Raw genomic sequence first — 23,984 nt, 5'->3', positions numbered from 1 at the left:
AAAAAAAAAAGAATTATTAGAAAAAAAAAAAAGGAAAATGGAAAAACAAGTATAGAGAAAGAATGAGGGATTGTAGATTGACATTATTGACACTGGCTGGCTGTCTCTGTATTGTGTTTCCTCCTTTATCCTGTTAGGGTTAAATTTGTCTTTTGACCACCTGCCCACGTTAATAAAGAAAAACGGTTCGTTTTGGTTTGATTTTGATTCGGGTTACTCATTTAGGTCCACGGGTTCAACCCGACCCGAAAAGAATTCATGTTCTTCGCGTTTTCAAACGAAGCTCACATTGTCCGCCGATGGGCTCCGAGCAACACGGCTACCGCCGGATTTCTTTGGTGTTTTTGGTGATCCGCCGCAGACGATGGAGCATTCGCAGCCGCAAATGTTGCTAAAACAGGAGAACAACCCACCGCCGTCGCTGTGACTACGGTTATGTCGGGGTTCACTCGTCGGAAAGCTCGGCGACTCACCACGATCAAACACCGGCGGGAGCTCCGTCCGCCATCTCTCCAGCTTCGACTGTAAACCCTCAACGCTTTCATTCACGCTCGCCCCATCAACCGTCGAGCTCGCATTATCATCAATTTTCTGCATCGCCATTTTCGCCGCCACCTCCGACGGCGAAGGACCAAGCTCCGATTCCGTAAAAAACGCGCCGGCCAAATTCGATTTCCTCGGCGTGGTATAAGTAAATTCGTTATTCTTCGTAAAGGACGATCTCCCTTGCAATGGCGTCGCTCTTCGCAGCGTTTCGTGCATCGGAGTTCCTTTAGCAGTACCGCCGCCACCGGTCAGCCTCCGAGGAGTCCTCAACGGCGTAGCGTACGGCATTTTATCATACCTCGGATTGGGCGTTTCTAAACCAGGATGAATCCGCGGCGAATCGATGAATTCCAGAATCGAAATGGGTTTTTCATAGCCGGAATTGGGTTTGGTTTCCTTTTTGCTCGACGGCGGCGGCTCAATTTTGTAGACATCATTATTCGCTACATTGAACGGATTCGGTTTCTCTGTTTTCTTCTTATTGTAAGCCTCTTCAATCCCCGACCCACTAAGCATCGAACTCGCCTTCTTCGATTTCTCTTTTCGTTTAATTCCGACCGATCCACTGATCATCGAACTCGCTTTCGATCGCCCCTTTTTCTTCGTCTTAGAAATTTCCGATCCATCCACCATAGAACTCGCCTTCGATTTCGTTGTTTTACCCATAATCTCCGACCCACGAAGCTCCGATCCCATCATGGAGCTCGTATCGCTCTTCGACCTTCTCATCTTCGGCAGCGTCGTCGCCGTCGGAGTCCCATGGCTGCGACTATTATGAAAACCGTCCTCCTCCCCCATTAGATCCCGGTACCCAATCGCCGAGGTACTCAATTGCGAATACAACGGCATGCTCCTCATCGAGCTATGAAGCAGAGCAACCCCAATATTCAAAATCCCCTGTGGCCGACCAGAGGGTCGCCGTGCTTGAAGTGCCACAAATCGCATTCCGACTTGCGGCTGCTGACTGAATTGATGGAGACGCGGCTGAGTGGGGATGAGATTCCCGACAAGAATCCGAACAGTTCCGACATGAATGTCTTTAAACCAATGTAAAGCGTAGATCTCGATCATTACCGCGGAGGTGTCGGCGTGCAAGAACTCATCATCGACGCGGAATACAAACTTGTCGTTCCATGTTGGGTTGTTGTGGCCGTGAGTGTCGACTCGGGTGGATAATTTCCGGTCAGGGTGAACCCAGGCGACGGCGTAGGTCCTCATGGAACGGGAGACAGGAGCCAAATCTTGAGCTGAGATGACATTGAGCTCTAGAAGCTGAAAGGGGTTGAGAATGGACATGGTTGAAGACGGGTGGAGAAAGGTTAGATTGAGGACGGAGAGGAGAGGGACCGGCAGGACGGCGCCGGCAATGGGGAGGAGGGAGGAGGAGAAGGCATTTAAGGGAGAATCAAAGGAAGGGCCATTTGATTTTGGGAATTGTTGGGGAAATCTTTTGTGTTTGGAGGAGAATAAAGAAACGGTAGGGGAGGCGAAAGGAATGCGGGATTTGGTTTCTTTGATCGGTCAAAGAAATTTTCTCGGAAAATCTTGAGTTTTTTTCTTTTCCCCTGAAATTTTCTCGGGAAAATTTCCAGAGGTTGTTTTGACGTGGCGGCTTTTGATTGGCCACGGACTTTTTTCTTTTTTTATTTATTTATGGTTGGTCTTAAAATGGTGTTTTTAAATATTAATGGTAATTACAATTTTTAGAATTTTTTTTTTAATTATTTTTATTTAGCCAAATGGGCTTAGTTTAATTGGGCTTTATTCTTACTCCCTACTGGGCTGGGCTTTTTTCAGACACCCAAAACCCTAAGCTTTTTTTTAATTTTTTATTTAATTTTTTATTTTCAGTATATGATCTCTGTCAACTGGATCGCGTCGATTCTTCCTTCCACTGTTTCAATTTCTCCTTCTGTATCCTTTCATGGCGTCTCGAGGTAATAAGCGGCCTTCTGTCACTAATGGTGATGATAATTTAGGCGTCTTGGCTAGGGTTTCCCGGTCTGTCTCCGATTCACAAATCGTGCAGCGGGCGAAAAGTACGGCTTCTGATGCCGCATTCGTCTCCCAGAAGCTCCTTCGTAGCACCGGTAAAGCTGCGTGGATTGCAGGGACGACTTTTCTCATCTTGGTGGTGCCGCTCATCATTGAAATGGATCGCGAACAGCAGTTCAATGAGCTCGAGATGCAGCAGGCGAGTTTACTTGGTGCTCCAGCCACCGGTGCTCCGAAATGATTTACTTGATGGCTTCAGATTAAGGGTACTCCATGATGTTGTTGCTATTTAGGGTTTTTTATGGGTTTAGGATGGATTTTGATTGCGTACAATGTCGTTGTATCTTTGTTCCTTTGTTTGTGACTGCGGATTAGATGTGACGTTGTTAGCGATTGAGATTTTGGAGAGTTAGAGTTATGTTGCGAAGTTATATGAATTGAATTCAGAATCAATTCCAAGTTTCTTCTTCTCATAAAGCTCTGGATTGCTTTTGTAAACTTATATTATGATTGTTTCCTTTTTGAGAGAAATTGTTCGATGCCCAGAATTGAAAATTTCTTCTTCTCCGACATTTTTTCAAGCTCTACAAATTGATTGTTTTGCTTCGCTAACCGTCTTCCATGAATTGTCGTTATGAATCGTGTTAGATGCTTCAGATTGAATAGCCATTTTGGTGTTTTATCATGTTCTTATGGCCTTAATTTCAGGTGCCTAGCCTTTGGTAATTAACTGTTAAGTATGACTGCATTTTATCAGGGCTAATATCTTTTCACTATGTAACTTGGAGTTCTTATTTTCCCTCAGATAGGCCATTTGAGTTCTTGCTGTTACAGGTTAACTTAAAATTATCTGAACAGCTTTTGGATTCCTCTCCATACTGGGTACTCTACAACCCATCCTTCCTATTTGTTTGTTTCATTTTTAGTCTCTGTTTGCCACTTAGTCCATGTTTCTTTGCATCATTTCTTCATCACATGGCCCTTTGCATATTTATTCTGGAAGCAAATCCTTGCGGCTTTGAATTGGCATTTAACTCATACGGTGGACTTGTTTACTTTTTTGGAAGTTGTTCTAAAGATCAGCCCTTCGGCAGGGAAAAGTAAAGTTTTGTATGGAGATGCTTCATTCTACCTTTCTTTTGGCATTCATGGCTGATACACAATCGGACAGGATACCGTTTCTGATAAGTTCTTTGATCACCTAACTTATATTGCTCTCTCTTGGTAGCTTCTCTTATTGGCAGTGGAAGTTTTTTTTGTATTTCCCTTTGCATAGTTTGTCTTCCTTTGTAGTTTATAGTCTTTGAATGCCACTTCCATGGCCTAAAATGTTTCTTAGGAGGCTTCTTTCTGTATATGATTTTGTTGTTTTATCTGGAAAGTCTTTGAATGCCTTATGAAATTATAGGAGGCTTCTTTCTGTATATGATTTTGTTGTTTTATCTGGAAAGTCTTTGAATGCCTTATGAAATTATGGCATTATCTGGATGTCAGAACATGGGACCATATTTCTTTGTTCAACTCTGATAATCCATAAATGTTCACTGACTGAACAGAAGACAGGAAGACCAGTTTGTTCTTGGTAGAGTTCTGTTTGTTCCCCTTTCTTTATTAACTTATGCAATTTCTAGTCTACTAGTTTGCATCCCTCTATGTCTCTGTTTTATAGTTTGTGCAGAAATGGAGCAATTTGGTCACTATCGACTGGATTTAGTTTTGTTTAGATATCTGTTTTTTCGTCCAATTGTGTTTCTGTTAAACATAGCCTGATTTCTTTTCTTTAGTTTCAATTTTCAACTTTTGAGAATGTCTTTGAGAATAGCGTTTTTGAGAAGAACACTCGTAGACTATTGATGAACATCAAGTGCATTAAGAACAATATTTGCCTCCTTAGGTCCTCAAGTTGCATCTTTTTAAGGAGTTTCTGGTTTCTTTTTACTTTTCAGAGGATGAGAATAAAGATCTTGATGAGAAGATGTGATTTCTTCTGCTAAATCACTAAAACTCAACTTGTTAAAGCTCATTTCATCGGAAAGAGTTGAATTCGAAACTCTCCTCCGACATATAGGTTGATTTTTTTTACAATAGTCGTAGGTGATTCACATGCCTGATCACCCGGGAAGCTTCTTTTGATATTTAATAGGTCAAATTTCGAAATCAGGCTATTAATTCATCAAAACTTCAACCATTCAAGCCTAACTTATTGAATAAGACATCAGTTATCATTACAAAAGTTGATGGTTGATCTCTCACGGCTACCATTGCTAACCAAACAAAAACCAACGGGAATGAATCGTTTTAAAATTTAAGAGTATGTACAAAACCTAAAGATTTATAGTAAAATAGTTGGACTTTGAAATCTTCGAGAAGAAGGCAGCTTTTTTAAAGCGTATAAAGATCTGAGCTATGAGGAGAAACAAACGAGTTGGAGATATAAGAAAAGAGACAAACACCCACATGGCTATAAAGAAAGCAATAAGATAACAAAAATATTAAAATAAAAATTTTAAAAAAAAAAAAAAGGAAAGAGAGAAAAAAAAAACATTCTTCCCTTCTCCTTCAGTTCTGATATTTCCTTTTTCCTTTTTCTTTTTGTTACCTTCCCTTCCTTCCATGCACTGATATTCCTTCTTCTCTTATCAGCAAGCTTTTCAGACCACAGTACTAAGAACAGTCTTTGTCAACTCAAAAAAAATTCCCATCCTCTTTATAAGACAAAGCAAAAGAAAACTAAAGCAATTTGGATTTTGTCTTTCCATTCTTTACCTCAAAAAAAACTTCGACTCTTCCTCTGTATCAATGTCCTGCAGATGATAGAAGATGAACTCGATCAATCAATGGAAGTTTTTGAACCAAAAATGGCAGAAATTTGCATCAAACTCATGTTCTTGATGCATACCATCATGTTTCTTCTTCAAACCTCTGATGAAAAGCAAGCAAATTACCAGAAATCCCACACCTGCTGCCCCTCCTAATATCACTGCCACTGTCTTCCCTGTGTTTTGCCCCATCCCTGACACCAAATTAAGCCTTTCATATCAATATACTTTCAGAAATCAAGAACACAAGAACACTAGCTCCTTCATTAGCTCTATGAGTTGCAAAAACATGTGTTTTGGTTTGAATTTGATGCATTTCAGATCTAACCCAGGTGCCAAAATCATGGCTGTGTCAGTTGTGTGAGCTAAACTGTTATTCACTGAAAGTTTGAGGGTTTTACCTGATGGAGATGAAGAATATGATGATGAAGAAGAAGATGATGATGAAGATCTCCTTGGAACTCCATTTGGGTAATAACTATAACTGATAAAGCACTTATACAAATAAACTTGCCCTGAAATTGAGCTTCCACATTCAACCTGAGCTCTTTGCACAGCATGTTTCACACACTCACCACAATCAGAATCCCCCAAATCTCCTTCACATTGAGCCAACACATACAGAGATTGATAGTTAGTAGTGTAGAATCCATGGCCACTCACCACGCCATTCTCCAACACAGATAACCCTGTATCCCTCCTCTCTTCAAACCCACTTCCAGCAATGTTGGTAGCCCCACAAGTTTTATACAGCATTTCAAACCCTGATATCTGAGCAAACCCAGGAAACTCATACAGCAAATAGCAGCCTGAGAGATGAACTCTACCTGCAATGGTTTTGCCGCAGAGACTATCGGCTAATTCAGGGAGTTTGCTCACACAGTTGTAGCAATCGGAGTTGCTGAGATCCCCTCGGCATTGGAAGAGGCCGGTGATGGAGGTTTGAGCGGTGCCAGAGGTGGTTTTGAAGAACTTGGAGCCTTTGGCGGATTGTGAAACTAAAGAGCCGAACAAAGCAGCCAGAGCTTGTGAATAAACGCCATTTGGATCTGAGAATCCTTGCTTGGCGCAGCCCTTGTAGATCAATGTGGTGTAGTCAGAACCAGATTCAACCAAACAAGAGAGGGAAATGAGGAAGACGATGATGAAGAAAAAGGATTCAAAACCCATCTGGGGTTTGTTCACTAATACCTCAAATCATGGGGAGATTTCGATTTCATTGAAGAATTCAGTCGGATTTGAGAGATGGGTTTTGGTTTAATCTGAAGAACAATGGAGGGCTCAGTTCAATTCCTCAAACCAAACCGTACCTCTCTGTAAAATGTGCAGATGGGAGAGGAGAGAAGGGAATCTTTTTGCTATTCAGTCCTCGCAAAGGGACAGAGAGAGAGGAAGCGCTGTGAAACGGAAACTTGGGGAGAAGGAAAGAGTGGAGGGAAATTGGGAATGCCATTTTCTTTTTATTGAGATGGTGAAACTGTGTTAAGCCATTAAAATAATGGAGTTTTATGGTCTCCTTGGAGAGGGAGAACTTATTGGATTGTTCAAATGGCCGAAGGAATCTAAAAACATTTGTAGTAGTCCACATCCATCTTCCTTGCTTGCTTCATTGCTTATTTAAATTTATAAATCAATTTATATTTACCCTTTTTCGGGAACATGGGATGGAAGAGATTTCAGCTCGGAGCGGATGTCTTACTATATAAGCTTATGCTTATAGATATTCACTTTATCTGCGTAGCTAAGTTACTAGGTTTAGATGGAGAATGACGAGGGAGTGGAAAACATTTTTTTTCTGTTATAGAAATGGAGTCAAGAGATTGGACTATATTCTCGGCTCCACTCCCCACCCACCAAACTTAATCTATAAATACTATATTATAGGGTTATTAAAAAAATAAATCAGTCAATTTTGAGATTTTAACGGGGATGAGGAGGAGGATGGAGAAGCCTTCCTCGATTCCACCCATTCGAGATGGATTGCAAACTCTATTCAAGTTGTTCAGATCACCCATCTAATTAACTCGAAATTTCACATCAAACACATTTTTAACCCAGATTATAGTAATTTGAAATAAATTTAAAGGTTTTAACAAAAAAAAAAAATTGATTTTGAACAATGAGGGTGTGAAATAAATCTCTTGGTCGAGAATGCTCGAACAGCCAGCTCAGATCCGGCCCAAAGTAGGCCCATCAAAACAGTAAAAAAAAATTAGCTTCGGCCCAAAGTAGGCCCATCAAAACAGTAAAAAAAAATTAGCTTCGTCCGACATTTTATGTACTATGAGACTAAATATCCCTACCCTCCTTAAATATTTTTATATTCTTTTTTAGGAAAAAACAAATTAATATTAAAAAAAAAAAAAAAGTCCACCCTCTCTATTGAAAAAGTCAACCACTCTTTTTAATTTCAAAATTTGCAAGCTTTTACAATTTTAATATCTAAAATTGGGTCTGAAACACATTAATCCCCAAAATAATTACATTTACAGTTAAAGATGAGGTGAAAAATATTAACCATTTCCGTCTAAACTGATCCAATTCATAACTAGGCTTCAATGTATATATTTCATAGTCGAAGATCACCCCACCACCGTTCTCTTACCATAATTTCTTCTTACAGCCGTCTGAGATTCACTGCAACACCCATCTGTGAGTGTCTCTATCCTTCACCGACACCCTTCGCTTCCTTCTTTTCTCTTTGATTTCTTCAATCCTGGGGAACCCAAAGTTTGAAGAACACAGAATCATGAAGGTCCAAGCAACCCCAGCTTGAAAGATTATTCGTTTCCCTTTTTCGTTTTGATCTTCATTGACCCAGATGTATGCTCTCAAGGACAAGCTCTCCGAGAGGTTCTCCAGCCTCTTCTCTAATTTCACTACCTCGGGATCCCCGAAACCGCCGGCGCCTGATCCTCATACTCAGGTTCTTGCGATTGTTTATGATTGTTTTTGGCTTGATCCCTATCTTGAATGCTGTTTAGAGATTGTGTGTCTTGTGATTTTATGGTCTGGGTGGGGATTGGTTTTGTGGGTATTTGGATATTTGGGACCCCGTGAAGGGGATTAATGTAGGGCTAATGTTCGAGTATGGTTGATTATGAGTTTATAAGTAAAGAATACATCTCCATTGATATGAGGCATTTTGGGGAAACCAAAATCAAAACCATGAGAGCTTATGCTCAAATGGACAATATCATATACGGTGGAGATTCGTGGTTCCTATCATGGTATCAGAGTCATGGCCTTAACTTAGCCATGTCAATAAAATCCTCAAATGTCAAACAAAGGAGTTGTGGGACTTGAAGGTATAGTCAAAAGTGACTCTCAAGTGCCGAACAAAGGGTGTACTTTGTTCGAGGGCTCCAGAGAAGGAGTCGGGCCTCGTAAGGGGAGGTTGTTGGAAGGCTTCATAGGCCTCAGGGGAAGGCTCTATGGTGTACTTTGTTCGAGGGAAGGATTGTTGAGGATTGTTGGGAGAGGAGTCCCACATCGGCTAATGAAAGAGTTGATCATGGGTTTATAAGTAAGGAATACATCTCCATTGGTACGAGGCCTTTTGGGGAAACCAAAATCAAAGTCATGAGAGTTTATGCTCAAAGTGGACAATATCATACCATTGTAGAGATTTGTGGTTCCTAACCTTGTTATGTACTAATATGGTTATTGGTTCGAGTACTTATAGGAAACAAGATGTTTGACCGGAGGAATTATGTTTGAGGTATTTAGGACCTCAGGTTTCATTTTATGGTATTTGATTCACATTTCGCATGTATCTTTTAGTACTTACCTCACTTTCCCCACACTCTAATATTAGGCTATAGAACTGCTTGATTGACCCCTACCTCCTTTGTCACTAAGCGGTCCTTTAAGCGGTCCTTTAGGGGCCTTAGTTGGTGATCCGGGCTGTTTTCCTTTCGACGATAAAGCTTATCCCCCATTGTCTCACTGGCTGACCTTGACCTTGACCCCTGTTATTTTGAGATCATAAAGCTTGTATATGAGTAGAGGTTTCAATCTCAATGTTTCATCTCCTTTTCTTTGATCGATTCATTTGTGAATGTCTTTACCTATTGGCTTGTGACATGGTTTTAGTTATGTAGGCCAGGCCAAAGTCGAAAGGAAGAAAATCACTGTCGTCATATTTATCCTTAGTAATCCCGTCCATACGTGGATCTAAATCGACCGATTCTCACCAAGACACCAATGAAGTTCAGTCTCCCTCGGTTCCGTTTTACGATGCAAACAATGATTTCCAGGAGGAAGGCCCAGATACCCGTTTAGAATGTACTATACGATGCAAGGCGGAAGAAATATACAGTAAGCACGATGATGACCCGGCATTTGGAAGGAGCACGAGTAGTTCGAAAGTATTTGAAGAAGCTATGGAGCAGCCAACTCCGAGGAATCCGATATCAGACCTCACAGATACATCCGCTTTCATCTCTGCCGACTTGTATGAATTCCTGGGATGTTGTCTACCCAACATTGTGAAAGGATGCAAATGGATCTTACTGTACAGGTAGTTCGGCTGAAATATTATAACTTCGAGCTATATCAAATGAAGTATTTTGTTTATATTTGATCTGTGATCCGGTTCGTTTCGTTTCAAATGAAGGGCAGTACAACGAAGCATGGTATATCGCTTCAAACTCTTATTCGCAATAGCCACAATCTTTCTGGCCCTTGTTTACTGGTATGTCGCCCCGTGACTGTTTTAGTTTCTCTGATGATAGAACTTTTAAGCGATAAAATGTGGTTATTTAATCTAGATTGTCGGAGATACACGAGGCGCCGTATTTGGTGGTCTTCTAGAATGCCCTTTGAAGCCTACGCCCAAACGAAAATATCAAGTGAGTAGCTTTTTCTTGTCCCTCCATTCCCTTTAAAATGGTTGCATATTCATACGACTTTTGACACCGGGGGGAAGGAAAGGAGATTGGCATTTAGAAGTTCTTTTAGCTTCTAAACCGACCTGTATTTCTTCGCCCCTCATACTGTAACTTCGATCTAATTTTTATGATTGTCTCTATTTGATAGGGAACCAACCAAACGTTTGTTTTCACGACCAAATATGGCGATCCAAGGCTCTTTAGAGCAACTGGTAAATATTCTGTTTTGGCGTGTTCGATGGGGAACTCGATCATATTGTTAAGTATATCAGTCCTATGTGTTGCGCGTGTTTTGTTCAATTTTTGAAATATATTAGTTTGCCTCATTTATGCACGTGTTTCTTTGTTTGTCGGTATGTATGAATACAATGATCGAGGAAATTCATGGTCTCCATTGTTCGTTTCCTCGTGTTTTTCTACCTTTCTTCCACAAAAGCAGCATACATTTCTTCTTGTTTTCCTTTGCCCGAAGGCTTCTTCCTTGCGTTTTCATCTAAACAGAGGCTTTTCTGATAACGAAACCATCGATATGTCGTCGCTTTACCTTTTCCAAGGAGCTCGTCTTCACTTGGGATATATTGATAGTCATATTTGTCTCTTTTAAAGTTCCAAACTTCCAAGGAGTTTTCTTTGCTCCTCTCTTTGGTTTTCGGCTTTTACTTTTGTACTTCCATTGTTTTTCAAAATCGAACGACTCTCCATCTCTTCCCGGCCAATCTCCGAGGCCACGATTCTATTCCGCTGTTATTTGACAAAGTTGTGTTTGTTCCACTGATGCAGGAGCTAACCCCTACTATTATATTTGCTTGAATGATTTACTAGCAATCGGAGGCGGTGGTAGCTTTGCCTTACGTTTGGACGATGACTTGTGAGTCGCTCTGTTTTTTTTCCATCGAACTTTTGCCTACCACTCTTGTTATACAGCAAACTTTACTAAGTTGTCTACTTTCATGTAACAAGATTAAATGGAAGTAGTGGACCATGTGACACATTTGGTAGCTTATGCTTGGCGCACGACCCAGAGTTCGAGCTGAAAAATGTCGAGGTAAGTTAACTTCTCAAACTTGCATAGCTTGAATATCTACCCGTTGAGCAAATGAAAGCCACTGGCATGCACGTGCCATGCGATATCCCACATTGGTTGGGGAGGAGAATGAAACACCCTCTATAAGGGTGTGGAAACCTTTTTTTAGCAGACGCGTTTTAAAGCCTTGAGGGGAAGCCCGAAAGGGAAAGCCCAAAGAGGACAATATCTGCTAGCGGTGGGCTTGTCCGTTACAAATGGTATCAGAGCCAAACACCGGACTATGTGCCAGCGAGGAGGTTGTTCTCTGAAGGGGGGCAGACACGAGGCAGTGTGTCAATAAGGACGCTGGGCCCCGAAGGGGGTTGGATTGTGATATCCCACATTGGTTGGGGAGGAGAACGAAACACCCTTTATAAGAGTGTGGAAACCTATCCCTAGCAAACCCCTTTTAAAGCCTTGAGGGGAAGCCCGAAAGGGAAAGCCCAGAGAGGACAATATCTGCTAGCGATAGGCTTGGGCCGTTACATGCCTTGTCCTACTATACGTTTAGTAATATAAAGTGAAAGTGATGGCTTTTACATAAGCTTTTGTTGTTTTTGCAGTTGTGGGGTTTCGCTCATGCGTCGAGATACTTAACCTGAAGACGTTTTACGGTTCTTTTTATAGTTTGTGCTCGTTTTTAATTACTTGTGATTATATTCTTCATTTTTCCTTTTGTTCTTTCAACAATTTTATTGAATATTGAATTAAAAACTATCTATCTCTTAAAGAAGTCTTTAACTTTCTTCTTTGTGTAATATCATTCATTGCTGCATCAGATCAACAATTATTGTCTCTTGTCGAGTGTTCATCGAAACATAGAACTAATGTTTATTGGGTTTTATTGGGTTTTGATGCCCTCTTCTGATGTAAACTCTAGATCGTTAATGAAAGACGCTACACCGTATGAATTCTAATGTTTCATGGGGTTCTCCATCATCCAAGCCACTACAAATCGAATGAAACCCGGCGAAAAAAGAAGCTTGTTGTAATGGAATAGTTCATCGTCAAAAGAAGAACAATGGGTTGTGCAAGGGAAGTGTCCGGGTTCCCTTGACGAGGTAGACGAAGTCCAAGTATGCATTCGATGATCCGGTTCAACTTGCTAGCCTTAGCATCCGTCTTTATTGAGTGAAAGAAGGTTCAAGAAAGAAGCCTAGAAAGGTTAAGCAATTCTATAAGTGGAGAAGCGAAGCGGGCTGATAGTTTACGAGGTTCAAAAGCGAAGCTGCTTTACCGAGTTCACTACTTTACCACTCGCCAATAGCAGATAGACAGGTAAGAGCTCTCTCTGTTCTTCATCGTATCGAACTAATATCTACTGTTTTCTTTTTTTGATACTCTTGTTTGCATACCGATAGAAATCGACCCGCTCCCCCTCAATAATGTGCTTTTCAAAACGGGATTCTGTCATTAGTGTGAAAGCCTTATCAGCTCATTTAGGTCATTGATACGATTTTCGGATGCCTTGAATTACTTTTGCCTAAAGTACCGACGTCGTTATCCGGAAGGACGACGACGGAGGGAGGGGAGCAAAAGAACAAGAATATGTAGAACTTACTAAACCAAATGCTGACATGATAGGGGCATTTAAAAAGTGAGACAGCCTTTGTAGGCGCTGTGTTCGGGTTCTAACCTTCATTATGGAAACGAGCACACGAGCACATGATCGAAGAACTCGGGTACCGATCGTAGAAAGACTTGAGTTTTGAGTAGCAGAAAATGGATCCATTCAAAGCTTGGAATATGTTTCATCTTTAGTAAAGGCTAGAAATGTACGTTAAGATCTATGGATTGGAACAATATCTCTGAACTGCAAAACAGCATAAGGTTCAAACTAGAAAAAATCGGTTCCTCTTTTAGAAGGGAATTTCGTCTCGAAATGTGGAAAATGCTTGAAGATCTACTCGAGAATTTCGAGCTAGTTTGTCGTTATCTTGGTTTTGCTTGACATTGCTAGACGTTATTGAGTTTGCTCTCTTAATTTAAAGTTAATTTGAGAGTTCTGTAAGCATCTAAGTAGGAAAGGAGTTATGAACGAGAGGGTTTATACACGTATTTATCGATAGTTGTGAATAGATTTGGGCATCGTTGGGTTATGTTAGAGGTTGAGATAGCCTCCATATAAGTTTATAGCTATTTAAGCCATAATCGAAGTGTTCTTACGGTTGGAATATGTTCTTGGTCGGGTGAATTGTTATGAAAATGTTTTATGAAAAGAAATGTTTACGATGTTGCATCACATATTGTAAATAATGTTTTATACGTGTGAGACCTCATATGTGTGTGATTCATATAGGTATGAATAATGATGCATTCATTGCCCCTCCATGCATATATTATTTAGTGTAGGGTCGGTGCATATGAAATTGATACCAACGAGGCCTAGTGGTTACGAAATTTGTATGAGTAGGGTGGATTCTGTGTGTGAAAGTGATACAAATCTCGAGCATATGAAAGGAACGGGAGCCCAAGACCATGATTTTAGGTCTCACTAGGAATGAACGACATGATTCATATTGCATGTGTTTGCATTTTTCGATTCCAACGATGAGTCCACCTATTTATATATTTATAAACCTTTTTCTTAGGGACTGATGATGATGGCTACGTGTCATAGTCATACTTGACCAAGGCTTGTTGCTTGTGACCGCATGTTGGATGTCTCAGTCAAGCTTGTACAGCATGTGTTGTCCATGACTACATGATTACTGCTCACCAAAATTCTGTCTAACACCTACGCCAGCTAAAATACTCCAAAATGCATTATAGCGGGATGTGACTAGTTGTCAATTCGTTCTTTTCGAGTTATATTCTATCAAAGTTGTAGTTGTTGCTTATTCGTTCATAACCTATAATATTGTTTTCAACGCATTTTCTTGCTCACGTTTTCTAAAATATTTCTCTCAAACATGACTCGAAACTCGATCATATTTTGTGAGACATGACTGACTTGTTCGTTGGGTTAGCATAAGAGCTGCAGAATCGTTGTCTGTTGCCACAAGTGTAATTATGACACAACACACACAATACGTAGTCGTAATAAAATTTTCATTTATCCAATTTTTGTGAATATAAAATATGATATTGGGATTATTGTTAAAGTTGAATAAATAAAAAAGATTAGGAATAGAATATATCTCAATCAAATCATATCTTATGTCACACATGTTGGTCAAACCAAAGTCAAGGTTCTCTTTCCACTCGCCAAAACAATAATGGTAATTAAATTTCCCAAAAAAAAAAACAAAAATTAAGATGATAAAGTGATTAATTTTGAAATCAAATCACTTATAGACATCCTTTAGACATCATTTGTGAAATCAAATCTTATCTTCTTCCTTTTTTTTTATTAAAAAAACAATAATATATGGCCAAGTGTCTCCTTCTCATTGGTCGAGGAGATTATTTCATTTTTTTAAGGTTTTAAAGTTATTAAAGAATTTAGCAACATCCATTAAAATAATAGTTTCGTATTAAAATTATGATGTTTTCTTATTAAATTCAATAAAAAATGTTAAATTAATAAAAATATTCATAAATTTTATAATTTATCTTAAAAAAAAAACTTTAAATTTTCAAAAATTTTAATAATACCCTAACTTTGAAAAAAAAAAATTGAATGAAACTGATAATACTCTATTTTAAAAATAACGTTAAAACTTTAAAAAAATCTTTAATTTTTTAAAAAAAAGTTAAAAATAACTTTTAATACTATGTTTAAAGTAACATTAACACCCTTCGTTAAAAAAAAAAAATACTGTTAATATATAGATGGAAATCATCTATCGATACCTTATAGATTATTTTCAAACTTTTTAATGCTACTTTTGAAAATGTATATTTTTGAAACATTGTACAAACGTTAAGAGTATTTTTGAACTTTTAAAAAATGTTTAAAACGTTTTTTAAGTTTTTAAAAAAGTATTAATGAAATTTTTGAACCAAACGGGTGTTTTTTAAACACCTTTGATAATTAAAAAGAACAATTCTGAAACCCTTTTAAAAATTTAAGAATATTTTTTAAACATAATATTAACCAGTTAAATCCAAAAATAATAGTAAATATATTTTTTAAACAGAGTTATATTTTATGAGCAAAACGTCTTGTCCAAGAATTAGAGAACAAAAAAGCAACTCGAGCGATGAATTTTCTATCGGCTTCCATTATTTTAATTAATTAAAATACAATAAGACATTTATTTTAAGATTGTTTTGACCTTAGAAAGTTGACTGGTTTAAAATATAAACCAAAAAATTGAATTTAGTTTAAAAATAATTAAAAGTATATTTGTAAGATAAAAGGTGTCCACGTGTCATGGGAGGTCAAAATAACAACGTTAAACTAAGATATAGATTGGCCCACCGCGACCATCGGGTTGACCAGTCGTTGAATGCCAGGCTGACGGCGCACGGACATCCCTACACCTAGAAAAATAACAACTTTCCCTCTCTCTCTCTCTCTCTAACTTTCTCTCTCTAGAAACCAAAAAAATCAACACACAACACACAGACAGGACATTTCTCCTTGTTTTTTACTATAAATCTCTGTCTCTGTTTTATCCTGTTTGGCTTCCCATGGAGATTTGTTTTTTGTGTTCTTTGTATTTCTTCTTCCATTTCACTGAAACTTCTTCTTTGATGCACCAAAATCCACTGTTTTTCTGTTCTTTTGCATTTTAGAGACAACCCCTTTTGGTTCATTCTACTCCAGCTATGTTGCAGGACGTCGGCCGCCGCTCTGTGTCGGAGCAAATCCTCCCCATTGTAATCTTCTTACCCTTTTTTTTATCTCTTTTTGTATGATATTCATGAGTGTTCGAGTCAGCTTTGTCGTTCGTCGTCTCCTTTTTCATGAATGCCCATAAGGTATATGACAAAATTCCCAGCTGCCCTTTTCAGTTCTTTGTGCTTGAGAATAGGTCCCGGGAACATGTTATTAGGAATCACGACTCTCTACAATGGTATAATATTGGCTCTCGTGGTTTTGTTTTTTGTTTTCTCGAAAGGTTCGTACCAATGGAGATATATTCATTACTTGTAAACTCATGATCATCCTCTTAATTAGCCAATGTGGGACTCCCTCCCAACAATCCTTCCCTCGAATAAAGTACACCATAGAGCCTCTCCTGAGACCCTATGTAGCCCTCGAACCGCCTCCCGCCTTCCTTTAATCGATGCTCGACTCCTTTCTTTGGAGTCCTCGAACAAAGAACACCATGGAGCCTCCCCTGAGACCCTATGTAGCCCTCGAGCCTCCTCCCACCTCCCCATAATCGAGGCTTAACTCCTTTCTCTAGAGCCCTCGAACAAAATACATCCTTTGTTCGACCTTTGAGTCACTTTTGACTACACCTTCGAAGCTAGCAACTTAAGTGCATTGCTCTAATACTACGTTAGGAATCATGATTATCCACTTTGAGTATTAGCTCTCGTGGCTTTGTTTTTTGTTTCCTCAACAGACGTCATACCGATGGAGATGTATTCCTTACTTAAAACCCATGATCGCCTTCTTAATTAGCCGACTGGGACTCGCTCCCAACAATCCTCACGTGGCTTAAATGTTCTTGATATATCATTTCCGGGTTTGATTCTTGTTCCTTATGTTTAAGATAAATGAGAGAGAAAATGAAAGTGGGTTTTAAATTCTCTTTGTTTGTCCAAACTTAGAACATTTGCCACTAATCCGACCATATTTAGTATTCCATTAGCTTCTTGCTTTTCCGTCACACGAGCATAAATGCATATCATTTTCAACTTTGCACAACAAACATGCAGCATTAGAGACCATTCCTTCCTTTTGAACACTAACTTTATGTGTTTGTGTGTGCTTTATAATTCTCATCTTCTGGTTCTAATATGAAGAATCGTGCTTCTTGCTCGTTCGAAGCAAACGTCGATTTCTACACGATCGTCGTCCCTAAGATCATATCGGTTGTTATATCAGAACACCCTCTTGTTTTTGTTTTGATCCGTTTCATTTCTGAAGTGGTTTCTATTTGTAGTTTTGGTATGTGTTCATGGTGTTGATGTTGGCTTTTGATGGCGTCTTCTCAGGAAGAAATCTCGAGTCCGATCAATGCACAAATGTTTGATTTCTGTGACCCCGAGCTGTTCTCGGAGACGCTTCAGAACTCCGAGTTCAATTCTGGCTCGAATTGTTGTTACGACAAGAATTCATCATGTGTTACCAATGTGTCTCATTCTCCAGAAACAGATAACAATGGCAATGGCAATGGCAATACCGTTACAACGGCGGCGGCTGCGTCGTTTATACCTGTTAACGACGCATCGGCCGCTACAACTAACATAGCAGCCAACGGTATCTTTGATTCCCAAGAAGAACTTGACAATGACATCTCTGCTTCCATAGACTTCTCTCCATCAGCTTCCTTTTCAATCCCTCAATATCTCAGCAACATCCATCCGGGCCAGTTTGATGTTCCTCAAGTGCAGTCCCAGCTACCATTAGTAGATCCCATGACTGAGGGGCTTATGCAGTGTCCTATGCCTCCGGTTGCAACTCTCCTCGACGACGATCTACCGTCGATCTATGTCGACGATTGCTTGTCTTCCTTGACATCCTACATGCCACTGAACCCTTCTTCCCCGTCGTGCTCGTTTGTCGGAGCAACCATGACAAACTACCTGCCTGCTGCATCGATGAACCCCGCTGCATCGTCGGTCGAAAGCTGTGGAATGTTCTCTCTACTCGGAACGGAATTGCAACCACATGACCTCGATTATCAGGGAGACAACTGTGGAGTCTACAGCCAAGACTATATGCAAGGGACTTTCCATCCACCCGACCTTCAGGTACTTAACTAAATCCTACGAATCATGAATCTCCACAATGGTATGATTTTGTCTACTTTGAGCATAAGCTCTCCTCGTTTGACTTTTGATTTCCCCAAAAGGCCTCGTACCAATAGAGATGTAAACTCATGATCGTTCCCTTAATTAGCCAATGTGAGACTCCCTCCCAACAATCCTCCCCTCGAACAAAGTACACTGTAGAGTCTCCCCTAAGGCCTATGGAGCCATCGAATAACCTCTCCTTAATCGAGACTAGACTCCTTCTCTGGAGTCCTCGAACAAAGTACACCCTTTATTCAACACTGAGTCACTTTTGACTACACTTTCGAGGCTCACAACTTATATGTTCGACATTTGAGAATTCTATTGACATGGCTAAGTTAAGGGCATGGCTCGATACGATGTCAGGAATCATGGATCTCCACAAATAGTAGGATATCGTCCACTTTGAGCATAAGCTCTCGTAGCTTTGCTTTGGGCTTTCCCAAAAGGTCTCATACTTTAAATTAACCAACATGGGACTCCCTCCCAACAATCCTCCCCTAAGGCCTATGAAGCCCTCGAACAGCCTCCCCTCAATCGAGGCTCGACTCATTCTCTAGGGTCCTCGAACAAATTACACCCTTTGTTCAACACTTGAGTCACTTTTGACTACACCTTCGAGACTCACAACTTCTTTGTTCGACATTTGAGGATTCTATTGACATGGTCAAGTTAAAGGCATGGCTCAATACCATGTCAGGAGTCACGACCCTCATTGTCCACTTTGAGTATAAGCTCTCGTGGTTTTACTCTGGGCTTCTCCAAAAGGCCTCATACTTTACATTAATCAACTCCTCCCAACAATCCTCAACAAACGTTACGACGACGATGAGCTAAACAATCCAATACATTTTGTTGCATGTAAGGTGGTAAACAATGAGAAGATACAAGTGGGAGGTGGAGGTGGGGCAATGAAGTGCACAGGCATAGCATCAGAGCTCTCAAGCTTGAAGGACAGTAGTTTCAAAGTGGGAAAGCTGTCAGTGGAAGAGAGGAAGGAGAAGATTCATAGGTACATGAAGAAAAGGAACGAGAGGAACTTCAGCAAGAAAATAAAGGTCCAATCTCAATCATTCTCTCTTATGTCTTTCTGTTTATGATCAAACTCGAGACGTCGCTAACGGCGAGAATCGAAATGATCGACAGTATGCCTGTCGGAAAACGCTAGCAGATAGCCGACCACGGGTTCGGGGACGGTTCGCAAAGAACGACGAATTGGCAGAGACTCAAAGGGCAGGTGGTAGCAACCATGAAAGAGAAGAAGAAGTAAAGCTCCTGAACTATGAGCCAATTGTATTGAACTAAATTGATATGAATCAATGGGTGGTGTGTGTTTGCAGGTAGTGGTGAAGAAAGAAGATAGCTTGGTTGATTCCTCTGTTATCTTTGCTCATATCACTGGTGTCAACTCCTTCAAATGCAACTATACAATCCAGTCTTGGATTTGATTATTAAAAAATTTTAAAAATCATTAAAAAAAAATATTTAAAAAATTTTAAAAAAATATAAAAAAAAGAGGAAAAAACTACAATTTTGCAGGACCCAAATGAATAAATATTTGTGGTATGAAGTAGAAAGAGATAGTGAAGAAGGGCCATAAATAGAAATAAGTTTGAGTGAGGCCCCACTTAGCAATCAAACTTAGAGATCTTTTGTTGATCAATTTGTAGATATCTTATCAACAAATTTCAAAATCCTTCATTTGTAAATGTTAGGGTTTTTTGCCCTTATAATTAATATAATACATTTTCAAATTTAATTTTAAAGTTGCTTCCGAGATATTTTAAGGGTGTACGTACGTTGGGTCCAAGAAATATTTTTGACTAACCTGAGATTTTCGGGTTGGTTGGATTGGTAGCTCGAATAGTTTGAATGGAGTTCACAGCTCAACTTTTCAGAAATATTTTAAGGGTGTGTGTAGGTTGGGTAGAAGAAATATTTTTGACTAACTTGAGATTTTCGGGTTGGTTGTGTTGGTAGCTCGAGCACTCTGAATAGAGTTCACAACCCAACTTTACCCGTCTGTTTATTTTTAGGTTATGTTGGATTGAGTTGTCAGCTTATTTTTTTTAGTTGTTTTAGAAAACTATACTTATCTATGTTATATTAATAATTAAAATTTCATAAAACTTGAATATAAGACATATATAAATCACACTGTATTACTAATGTCGGTTACAGATATTAAATATTCTTAATTTTCATAATAATTTTAAAAGTAGCGTTTAGTTGAGCTACGTGGCTTGAGTATTTTAAGAAATACTTATTCAGTGACCCCACTGTTAGGGGTTGAATGCAAGAACATGTGAATGCAATGATCAGACCTATTATATCAGTCTTTTTTTTTCCTACGGCACTATGTTAATGGGCAGCTTAAATGTGTACCATATACTTTACACATAGCCCATACGTGTGAGTATGGGCTCGCCAAATAGTTCGCACACCGCTGAGTCCCTAATATTTAATTTTCATAATAATTTTAAAAGTAACTCTGAATTGAGCTATATAACTCTATTTTTTTTAATTGGTTAATTGGTCAGGTTGACTTATAAAAAAACATTTTGACTCGTAAATCGACTTCATTTTTTTATTTTTAGAAGATTCAACCCAAATTAGACCGAACAAAAAATCTAATTTAACAAAAACATTATGGTTTGGGTTAGTTGGGTTCGAGTAAAGTAACCTTAAAAAACATACCCATTATGGTTTTAATATTAAGCTTAATTTCAATTATTTTAATTTTAATTTATGTGTTCGTGTAGCTTTTAAAAAATCCTATAATTTTTATTTTATTTTATTATACATACTTATTCTTAATGAAAATTAAATAATTCTAAATTTTAAAATTTCAAATTAAATAATACATAAAATAAAAATCTACATTGCATTAAGCCAATAATTTAAGACTTAAAAAATAATTAATTATATAATTTTATTCAAATTGGGCCCTTGGGAAGGAAGAGATACAGAAACAAACCCTAGATCCCATCGTTATATAAATTGCTGCATAACCCTAATTTCCTCTCAGTTTCTCGTTTCAGCCGGCAAAAATGTCGAAGCGAGGTAAGCAATTTCTTGTGCTCATTCTATTTGTTCTTCGCAGCTTAGCTATCTAGGCTTTAGTTTTTTTATTTTTTGTTCTTCTGTTCTATGTTTTCACCGGAAGATTATGCTCGTTTCATTTGCATCGAGAATATCTGTTTTTGCGGGTTTTTATTGAATCTGTATACGACCTGCAATTTGTTAGTGGAGATTTATTGAACTTTGTGGAAGGGATGTCGATTTTATGTGTGTGAGGTCTGGAATGTGTATGATCGATGTGTTTATTGTTGGTCAGGGCGCGGAGGTTCTGCAGGTAACAAGTTTAGGATGTCACTGGGTCTGCCGGTAGCGGCGACAGTGAACTGTGCCGACAACACTGGAGCTAAGAACCTGTACATCATCTCAGTGAAGGGTATCAAGGGCCGTTTGAACAGGTTGCCATCGGCTTGTGTTGGAGACATGGTTATGGCCACTGTCAAAAAGGGGAAGCCCGATCTCCGGAAGAAGGTCCTTCCTGCTGTCATTGTTAGGCAGCGCAAGCCATGGAGGCGAAAGGATGGAGTTTTCATGTACTTCGAAGGTATATATGGTTGTAATTTTTTGTGTTTCGGAAACCAATATTATACACGAACTTTGATCTGGAATTTTGTTTTCCTGTTGACGTTTGCTATCTATCATACGAGAGAAACAATGTATATTTTTAGGGTTGACGTTTGCCACTTGATCATTCCCGGATGATTGCGTCTAATTGAATTTTATGTCTTTGGGCCTTTGTTATTAACTGGTATCCTTGCTGTTGTGGGGTTGCTTGCATTGTTCAAACATGATAATTCCATGATTAACAGTTCTTCTGAAGCCAGATACAGCCCCTGTTAGTGAATTTAGTTTTGAGTTTCTTAGATGTTTATTTAGTTTTCATTAAGGTTGTACGTTTTACTGGGGTCAAATAGCCAAATAGAGTCATTTAAAAGATAACTTTGAATAACTCTATAAAACCTATTTGGTAAAATAGGCTGTGTGTGCGTGTTGTGTCTTCATGGACTCACTATTAATGCGTCCCTAATATGAAACTAACAGAAAGCAACCTATCGTAATGGTGTCCTCCATTTAGTCCCATCTAGCTTCCAGGCATAAGTCAGGTATCCTCCTTATTGTAATGGTTGATACAGTTACGAGTCTGGTAAAATGACTGTGTCCTTCGTTGCAGATACGTTGAAGCTCCCATACTCATATCAGCTCCATGTGGACAGTACACTGATTTAGTTTATAATACTTTCATCCTTGATCTCATCGTTGGCATTTAGTATAAGATCATCTTCCCTAAACTGCTGATTCATCCGTATAGAAATTTTGTTTAAAGTGTTTCTTGAAGTACCATTTTCTGATTTCAAATATAATATTCTTTGCAGATAATGCTGGAGTGATTGTGAACCCGAAAGGAGAAATGAAAGGTATGGTTCATTCATCAGGAAAAAGAGATGCACATTTTCATTTTTCCTTTAGTTTTTAACCCTTTACAGGTTTTCATGTTGGTTTATTGCTGCTGCTATTACAGGTTCGGCAATTACGGGTCCTATTGGAAAGGAGTGTGCGGATCTATGGCCTAGGATTGCAAGTGCAGCCAATGCTATCGTTTAATTTTGTTTCAAATTTTCAATCTTCTCGATTCTGTGGTCAGTTGTAATCATTTTTGACATCCTAGTGTTTCTTATAGTACTAATTTATTACCTCTTTGGATGGTATCTTTCTAAAACAATGAATTGGATGTTGAGTTGATAAGAAATTTTTAGAATTTGTCGTGAATGTTTCCAACAGTTCATAAATAGCTATCATCTCATGTTATTTTGCCCTTACAAGCTTGTGGCTTGATAGAAAATGTTTAGGATTCGTGTTCAAGATAACTCGAGATTGCAGCTCGGCCACGACTGTCAAGGTTTTCGAATGTTGTTACAGGTTGAGTTTTCTCCAGGCTTCCCCTAACCCTTAAGGATTCGTGTTCAAGATAACTCGAGATTGCAGCTCGGCCACGACTGTCAAGGTTTTCGAATGTTGTTACAGGTTGAGTTTTCTCCAGGCTTCCCCTAACCCTTAAGGTTTTATAACGTTTATGATAGGGAGAGATTTTTACACCCTTCTAAAGAATATTTTGTTTTGGTTCCATCTTACTCTGGGTGACAAAGATTAAATATATATTTTTAATATACAGCGAACTATTTAGGGTTTAGCTCATGAATTTTTAAGTTTGTGCCTCAAATTCTTAAAAATTTTTATTTAATTTTGTGTACTTAAAAAAAATCTAAAATTAAACAAAATTCTGTTTGTATTTGAAAGTTTCAAACTTTAAATATTCAATTTTAACTCTCAAAATAAAAAAAAATGGTTTAATAAGTCATTGACTATTGCAATATTTTTATTTTTCAATTCAACAATTATAAAAGGTAAGATCGAATTATCTGACTTTTAAATGATAATTAGTGTCTTATCCAATATTTATCACAAACCATATATTAAATTGAAATGGGAGGAACTATGTGAGATATAGAAAAGAGAAACTATAAAAATATTATTATTTTCGAATAGTTATTTAGGTATTAAAAATCTTTAAATTTATATCATATAATTAAGGAGGCAGTAAATTTAGAAATTAGTAAGTTAAATTGTTATTTTCCTTATTTAGAAAAAAAAAACTCTAAATTTTCATAATTTTTAATTAATGGAAGCCTTTTTTCTGTTTTTTTTTTTTTTTTTTTTTTTTTTTTTTTCCAA

At 38.6% G+C, this 23,984-nt stretch overlaps 6 protein-coding genes and 1 long non-coding RNA gene across 17 annotated transcripts; 4 read left to right on the top strand and 3 right to left on the bottom strand.

Moving 5' to 3' along the window:
* Positions 1-20: 20 nt before the first annotated feature.
* On the bottom strand, positions 21-2,142 carry LOC111464530. The gene has a single exon (XM_023108762.1). The coding sequence runs from the start codon at positions 1,840-1,842 to the stop codon at positions 274-276; it is 1,569 nt and encodes a 522-aa protein (XP_022964530.1). The 5' UTR covers positions 1,843-2,142; the 3' UTR covers positions 21-273.
* Positions 2,143-2,397: 255 nt separating this feature from the next.
* LOC111464536 (mitochondrial import receptor subunit TOM9-2-like) lies at positions 2,398-3,109 on the top strand. Its single transcript, XM_023108771.1, has one exon. It carries the CDS (start codon positions 2,471-2,473, stop codon positions 2,780-2,782), a length of 312 nt encoding a protein of 103 aa, XP_022964539.1. The 5' UTR covers positions 2,398-2,470; the 3' UTR covers positions 2,783-3,109.
* A 2,016-nt stretch (positions 3,110-5,125) lies between these two features.
* On the bottom strand, positions 5,126-6,651 carry LOC111464534 (cysteine-rich repeat secretory protein 3-like). Of its 2 annotated transcripts, XM_023108769.1 has the most exons (4): positions 5,762-6,651; positions 5,441-5,554; positions 5,308-5,345; positions 5,126-5,216 (listed from the first exon to the last, which is right to left on the bottom strand). In XM_023108769.1, the coding sequence occupies exons 1-3, from the start codon at positions 6,528-6,530 to the stop codon at positions 5,338-5,340; spliced, it is 891 nt and encodes a 296-aa protein (XP_022964537.1). In that variant the 5' UTR covers positions 6,531-6,651; the 3' UTR covers positions 5,126-5,216; positions 5,308-5,337. The 2 variants fall into 2 exon arrangements, with proteins under 2 accessions (XP_022964537.1, XP_022964536.1); XM_023108768.1 differs by having other exon boundaries at positions 5,126-5,345.
* A 1,291-nt stretch (positions 6,652-7,942) lies between these two features.
* Positions 7,943-14,092, top strand: LOC111464533 (oxidation resistance protein 1-like). Of its 9 annotated transcripts, none has more exons than XR_002714052.1 (9): positions 7,943-8,286; positions 9,464-9,882; positions 9,984-10,056; positions 10,133-10,213; positions 10,401-10,464; positions 11,033-11,120; positions 11,213-11,297; positions 11,882-12,596; positions 13,910-14,092. XR_002714052.1 is itself a non-coding variant. In XM_023108767.1 (8 exons), exons 1-8 carry the CDS (start codon positions 8,186-8,188, stop codon positions 11,918-11,920), a joined length of 945 nt encoding a protein of 314 aa, XP_022964535.1. In that variant the 5' UTR covers positions 7,943-8,185; the 3' UTR covers positions 11,921-13,242. The 9 variants fall into 9 exon arrangements, 2 of the variants coding, with proteins under 2 accessions (XP_022964535.1, XP_022964533.1); XR_002714054.1 differs by lacking the exon at positions 13,910-14,092 and adding an exon at positions 12,903-13,242; XR_002714053.1 differs by lacking the exon at positions 13,910-14,092 and adding an exon at positions 12,830-13,242.
* A 967-nt stretch (positions 14,093-15,059) lies between these two features.
* On the bottom strand, positions 15,060-22,279 carry LOC111464537. The gene is made up of 3 exons (XR_002714055.1): positions 22,205-22,279; positions 17,676-17,682; positions 15,060-15,078 (listed from the first exon to the last, which is right to left on the bottom strand). It is a non-coding gene; the product is annotated as an uncharacterized LOC111464537 (long non-coding RNA).
* Positions 15,838-19,901, top strand: LOC111464531. 2 transcript variants are annotated; one of them, XM_023108764.1, is made up of 5 exons: positions 15,838-16,085; positions 17,376-18,134; positions 19,043-19,234; positions 19,323-19,442; positions 19,517-19,901. In XM_023108764.1, the coding sequence occupies exons 1-5, from the start codon at positions 16,035-16,037 to the stop codon at positions 19,622-19,624; spliced, it is 1,230 nt and encodes a 409-aa protein (XP_022964532.1). In that variant the 5' UTR covers positions 15,838-16,034; the 3' UTR covers positions 19,625-19,901. The 2 variants fall into 2 exon arrangements, with proteins under 2 accessions (XP_022964532.1, XP_022964531.1); XM_023108763.1 differs by lacking the exon at positions 15,838-16,085 and adding an exon at positions 17,105-17,252.
* Positions 21,113-23,037, top strand: LOC111464535 (60S ribosomal protein L23). Its single transcript, XM_023108770.1, has 4 exons — positions 21,113-21,239; positions 21,514-21,798; positions 22,628-22,669; positions 22,774-23,037. Exons 1-4 carry the CDS (start codon positions 21,227-21,229, stop codon positions 22,854-22,856), a joined length of 423 nt encoding a protein of 140 aa, XP_022964538.1. The 5' UTR covers positions 21,113-21,226; the 3' UTR covers positions 22,857-23,037.
* Positions 23,038-23,984: the final 947 nt, after the last annotated feature.

Source organism: Cucurbita moschata, unplaced genomic scaffold, assembly GCF_002738365.1.
Source record: "Cucurbita moschata cultivar Rifu unplaced genomic scaffold, Cmos_1.0 Cmo_Scf00030, whole genome shotgun sequence".
NCBI lineage: Eukaryota > Viridiplantae > Streptophyta > Magnoliopsida > Cucurbitales > Cucurbitaceae > Cucurbita > Cucurbita moschata.
Note: the sequence above shows the minus strand (reverse complement) of the source record. Positions and strands in the feature narration are given on the sequence as shown.

What these genes read in the sequence shown, in the direction of transcription:
- LOC111464530 (XM_023108762.1), bottom strand. Translation starts at nt 1,842, where the DNA reads ATGTCCATTCTCAACCCCTTTCAGCTTCTAGAGCTCAATGTCATCTCA.
- LOC111464536 (XM_023108771.1), top strand. Translation starts at nt 2,471, where the DNA reads ATGGCGTCTCGAGGTAATAAGCGGCCTTCTGTCACTAATGGTGATGAT.
- LOC111464534 (XM_023108768.1), bottom strand. Translation starts at nt 6,530, where the DNA reads ATGGGTTTTGAATCCTTTTTCTTCATCATCGTCTTCCTCATTTCCCTC. An exon ending in ATATTCTTCATCTCCATCAG is followed by an intron (nt 5,555 to 5,761) that starts GTAAAACCCTCA and finishes ATTTGGTGTCAG; the next exon opens with GGATGGGGCAAAACACAGGG.
- LOC111464533 (XM_023108765.1), top strand. Translation starts at nt 8,182, where the DNA reads ATGTATGCTCTCAAGGACAAGCTCTCCGAGAGGTTCTCCAGCCTCTTC. An exon ending in AAATGGATCTTACTGTACAG is followed by an intron (nt 9,883 to 9,983) that starts GTAGTTCGGCTG and finishes AATGAAGGGCAG; the next exon opens with TACAACGAAGCATGGTATAT. An exon ending in CGCCCAAACGAAAATATCAA is followed by an intron (nt 10,214 to 10,400) that starts GTGAGTAGCTTT and finishes TCTATTTGATAG; the next exon opens with GGAACCAACCAAACGTTTGT.
- LOC111464531 (XM_023108763.1), top strand. Translation starts at nt 17,178, where the DNA reads ATGAAGAATCGTGCTTCTTGCTCGTTCGAAGCAAACGTCGATTTCTAC. An exon ending in TCGTCCCTAAGATCATATCG is followed by an intron (nt 17,253 to 17,375) that starts GTTGTTATATCA and finishes GCGTCTTCTCAG; the next exon opens with GAAGAAATCTCGAGTCCGAT. An exon ending in ACTTCAGCAAGAAAATAAAG is followed by an intron (nt 19,235 to 19,322) that starts GTCCAATCTCAA and finishes AATGATCGACAG; the next exon opens with TATGCCTGTCGGAAAACGCT.
- LOC111464535 (XM_023108770.1), top strand. An exon ending in AGTTTTCATGTACTTCGAAG is followed by an intron (nt 21,799 to 22,627) that starts GTATATATGGTT and finishes TATTCTTTGCAG; the next exon opens with ATAATGCTGGAGTGATTGTG. An exon ending in CCCGAAAGGAGAAATGAAAG is followed by an intron (nt 22,670 to 22,773) that starts GTATGGTTCATT and finishes CTGCTATTACAG; the next exon opens with GTTCGGCAATTACGGGTCCT.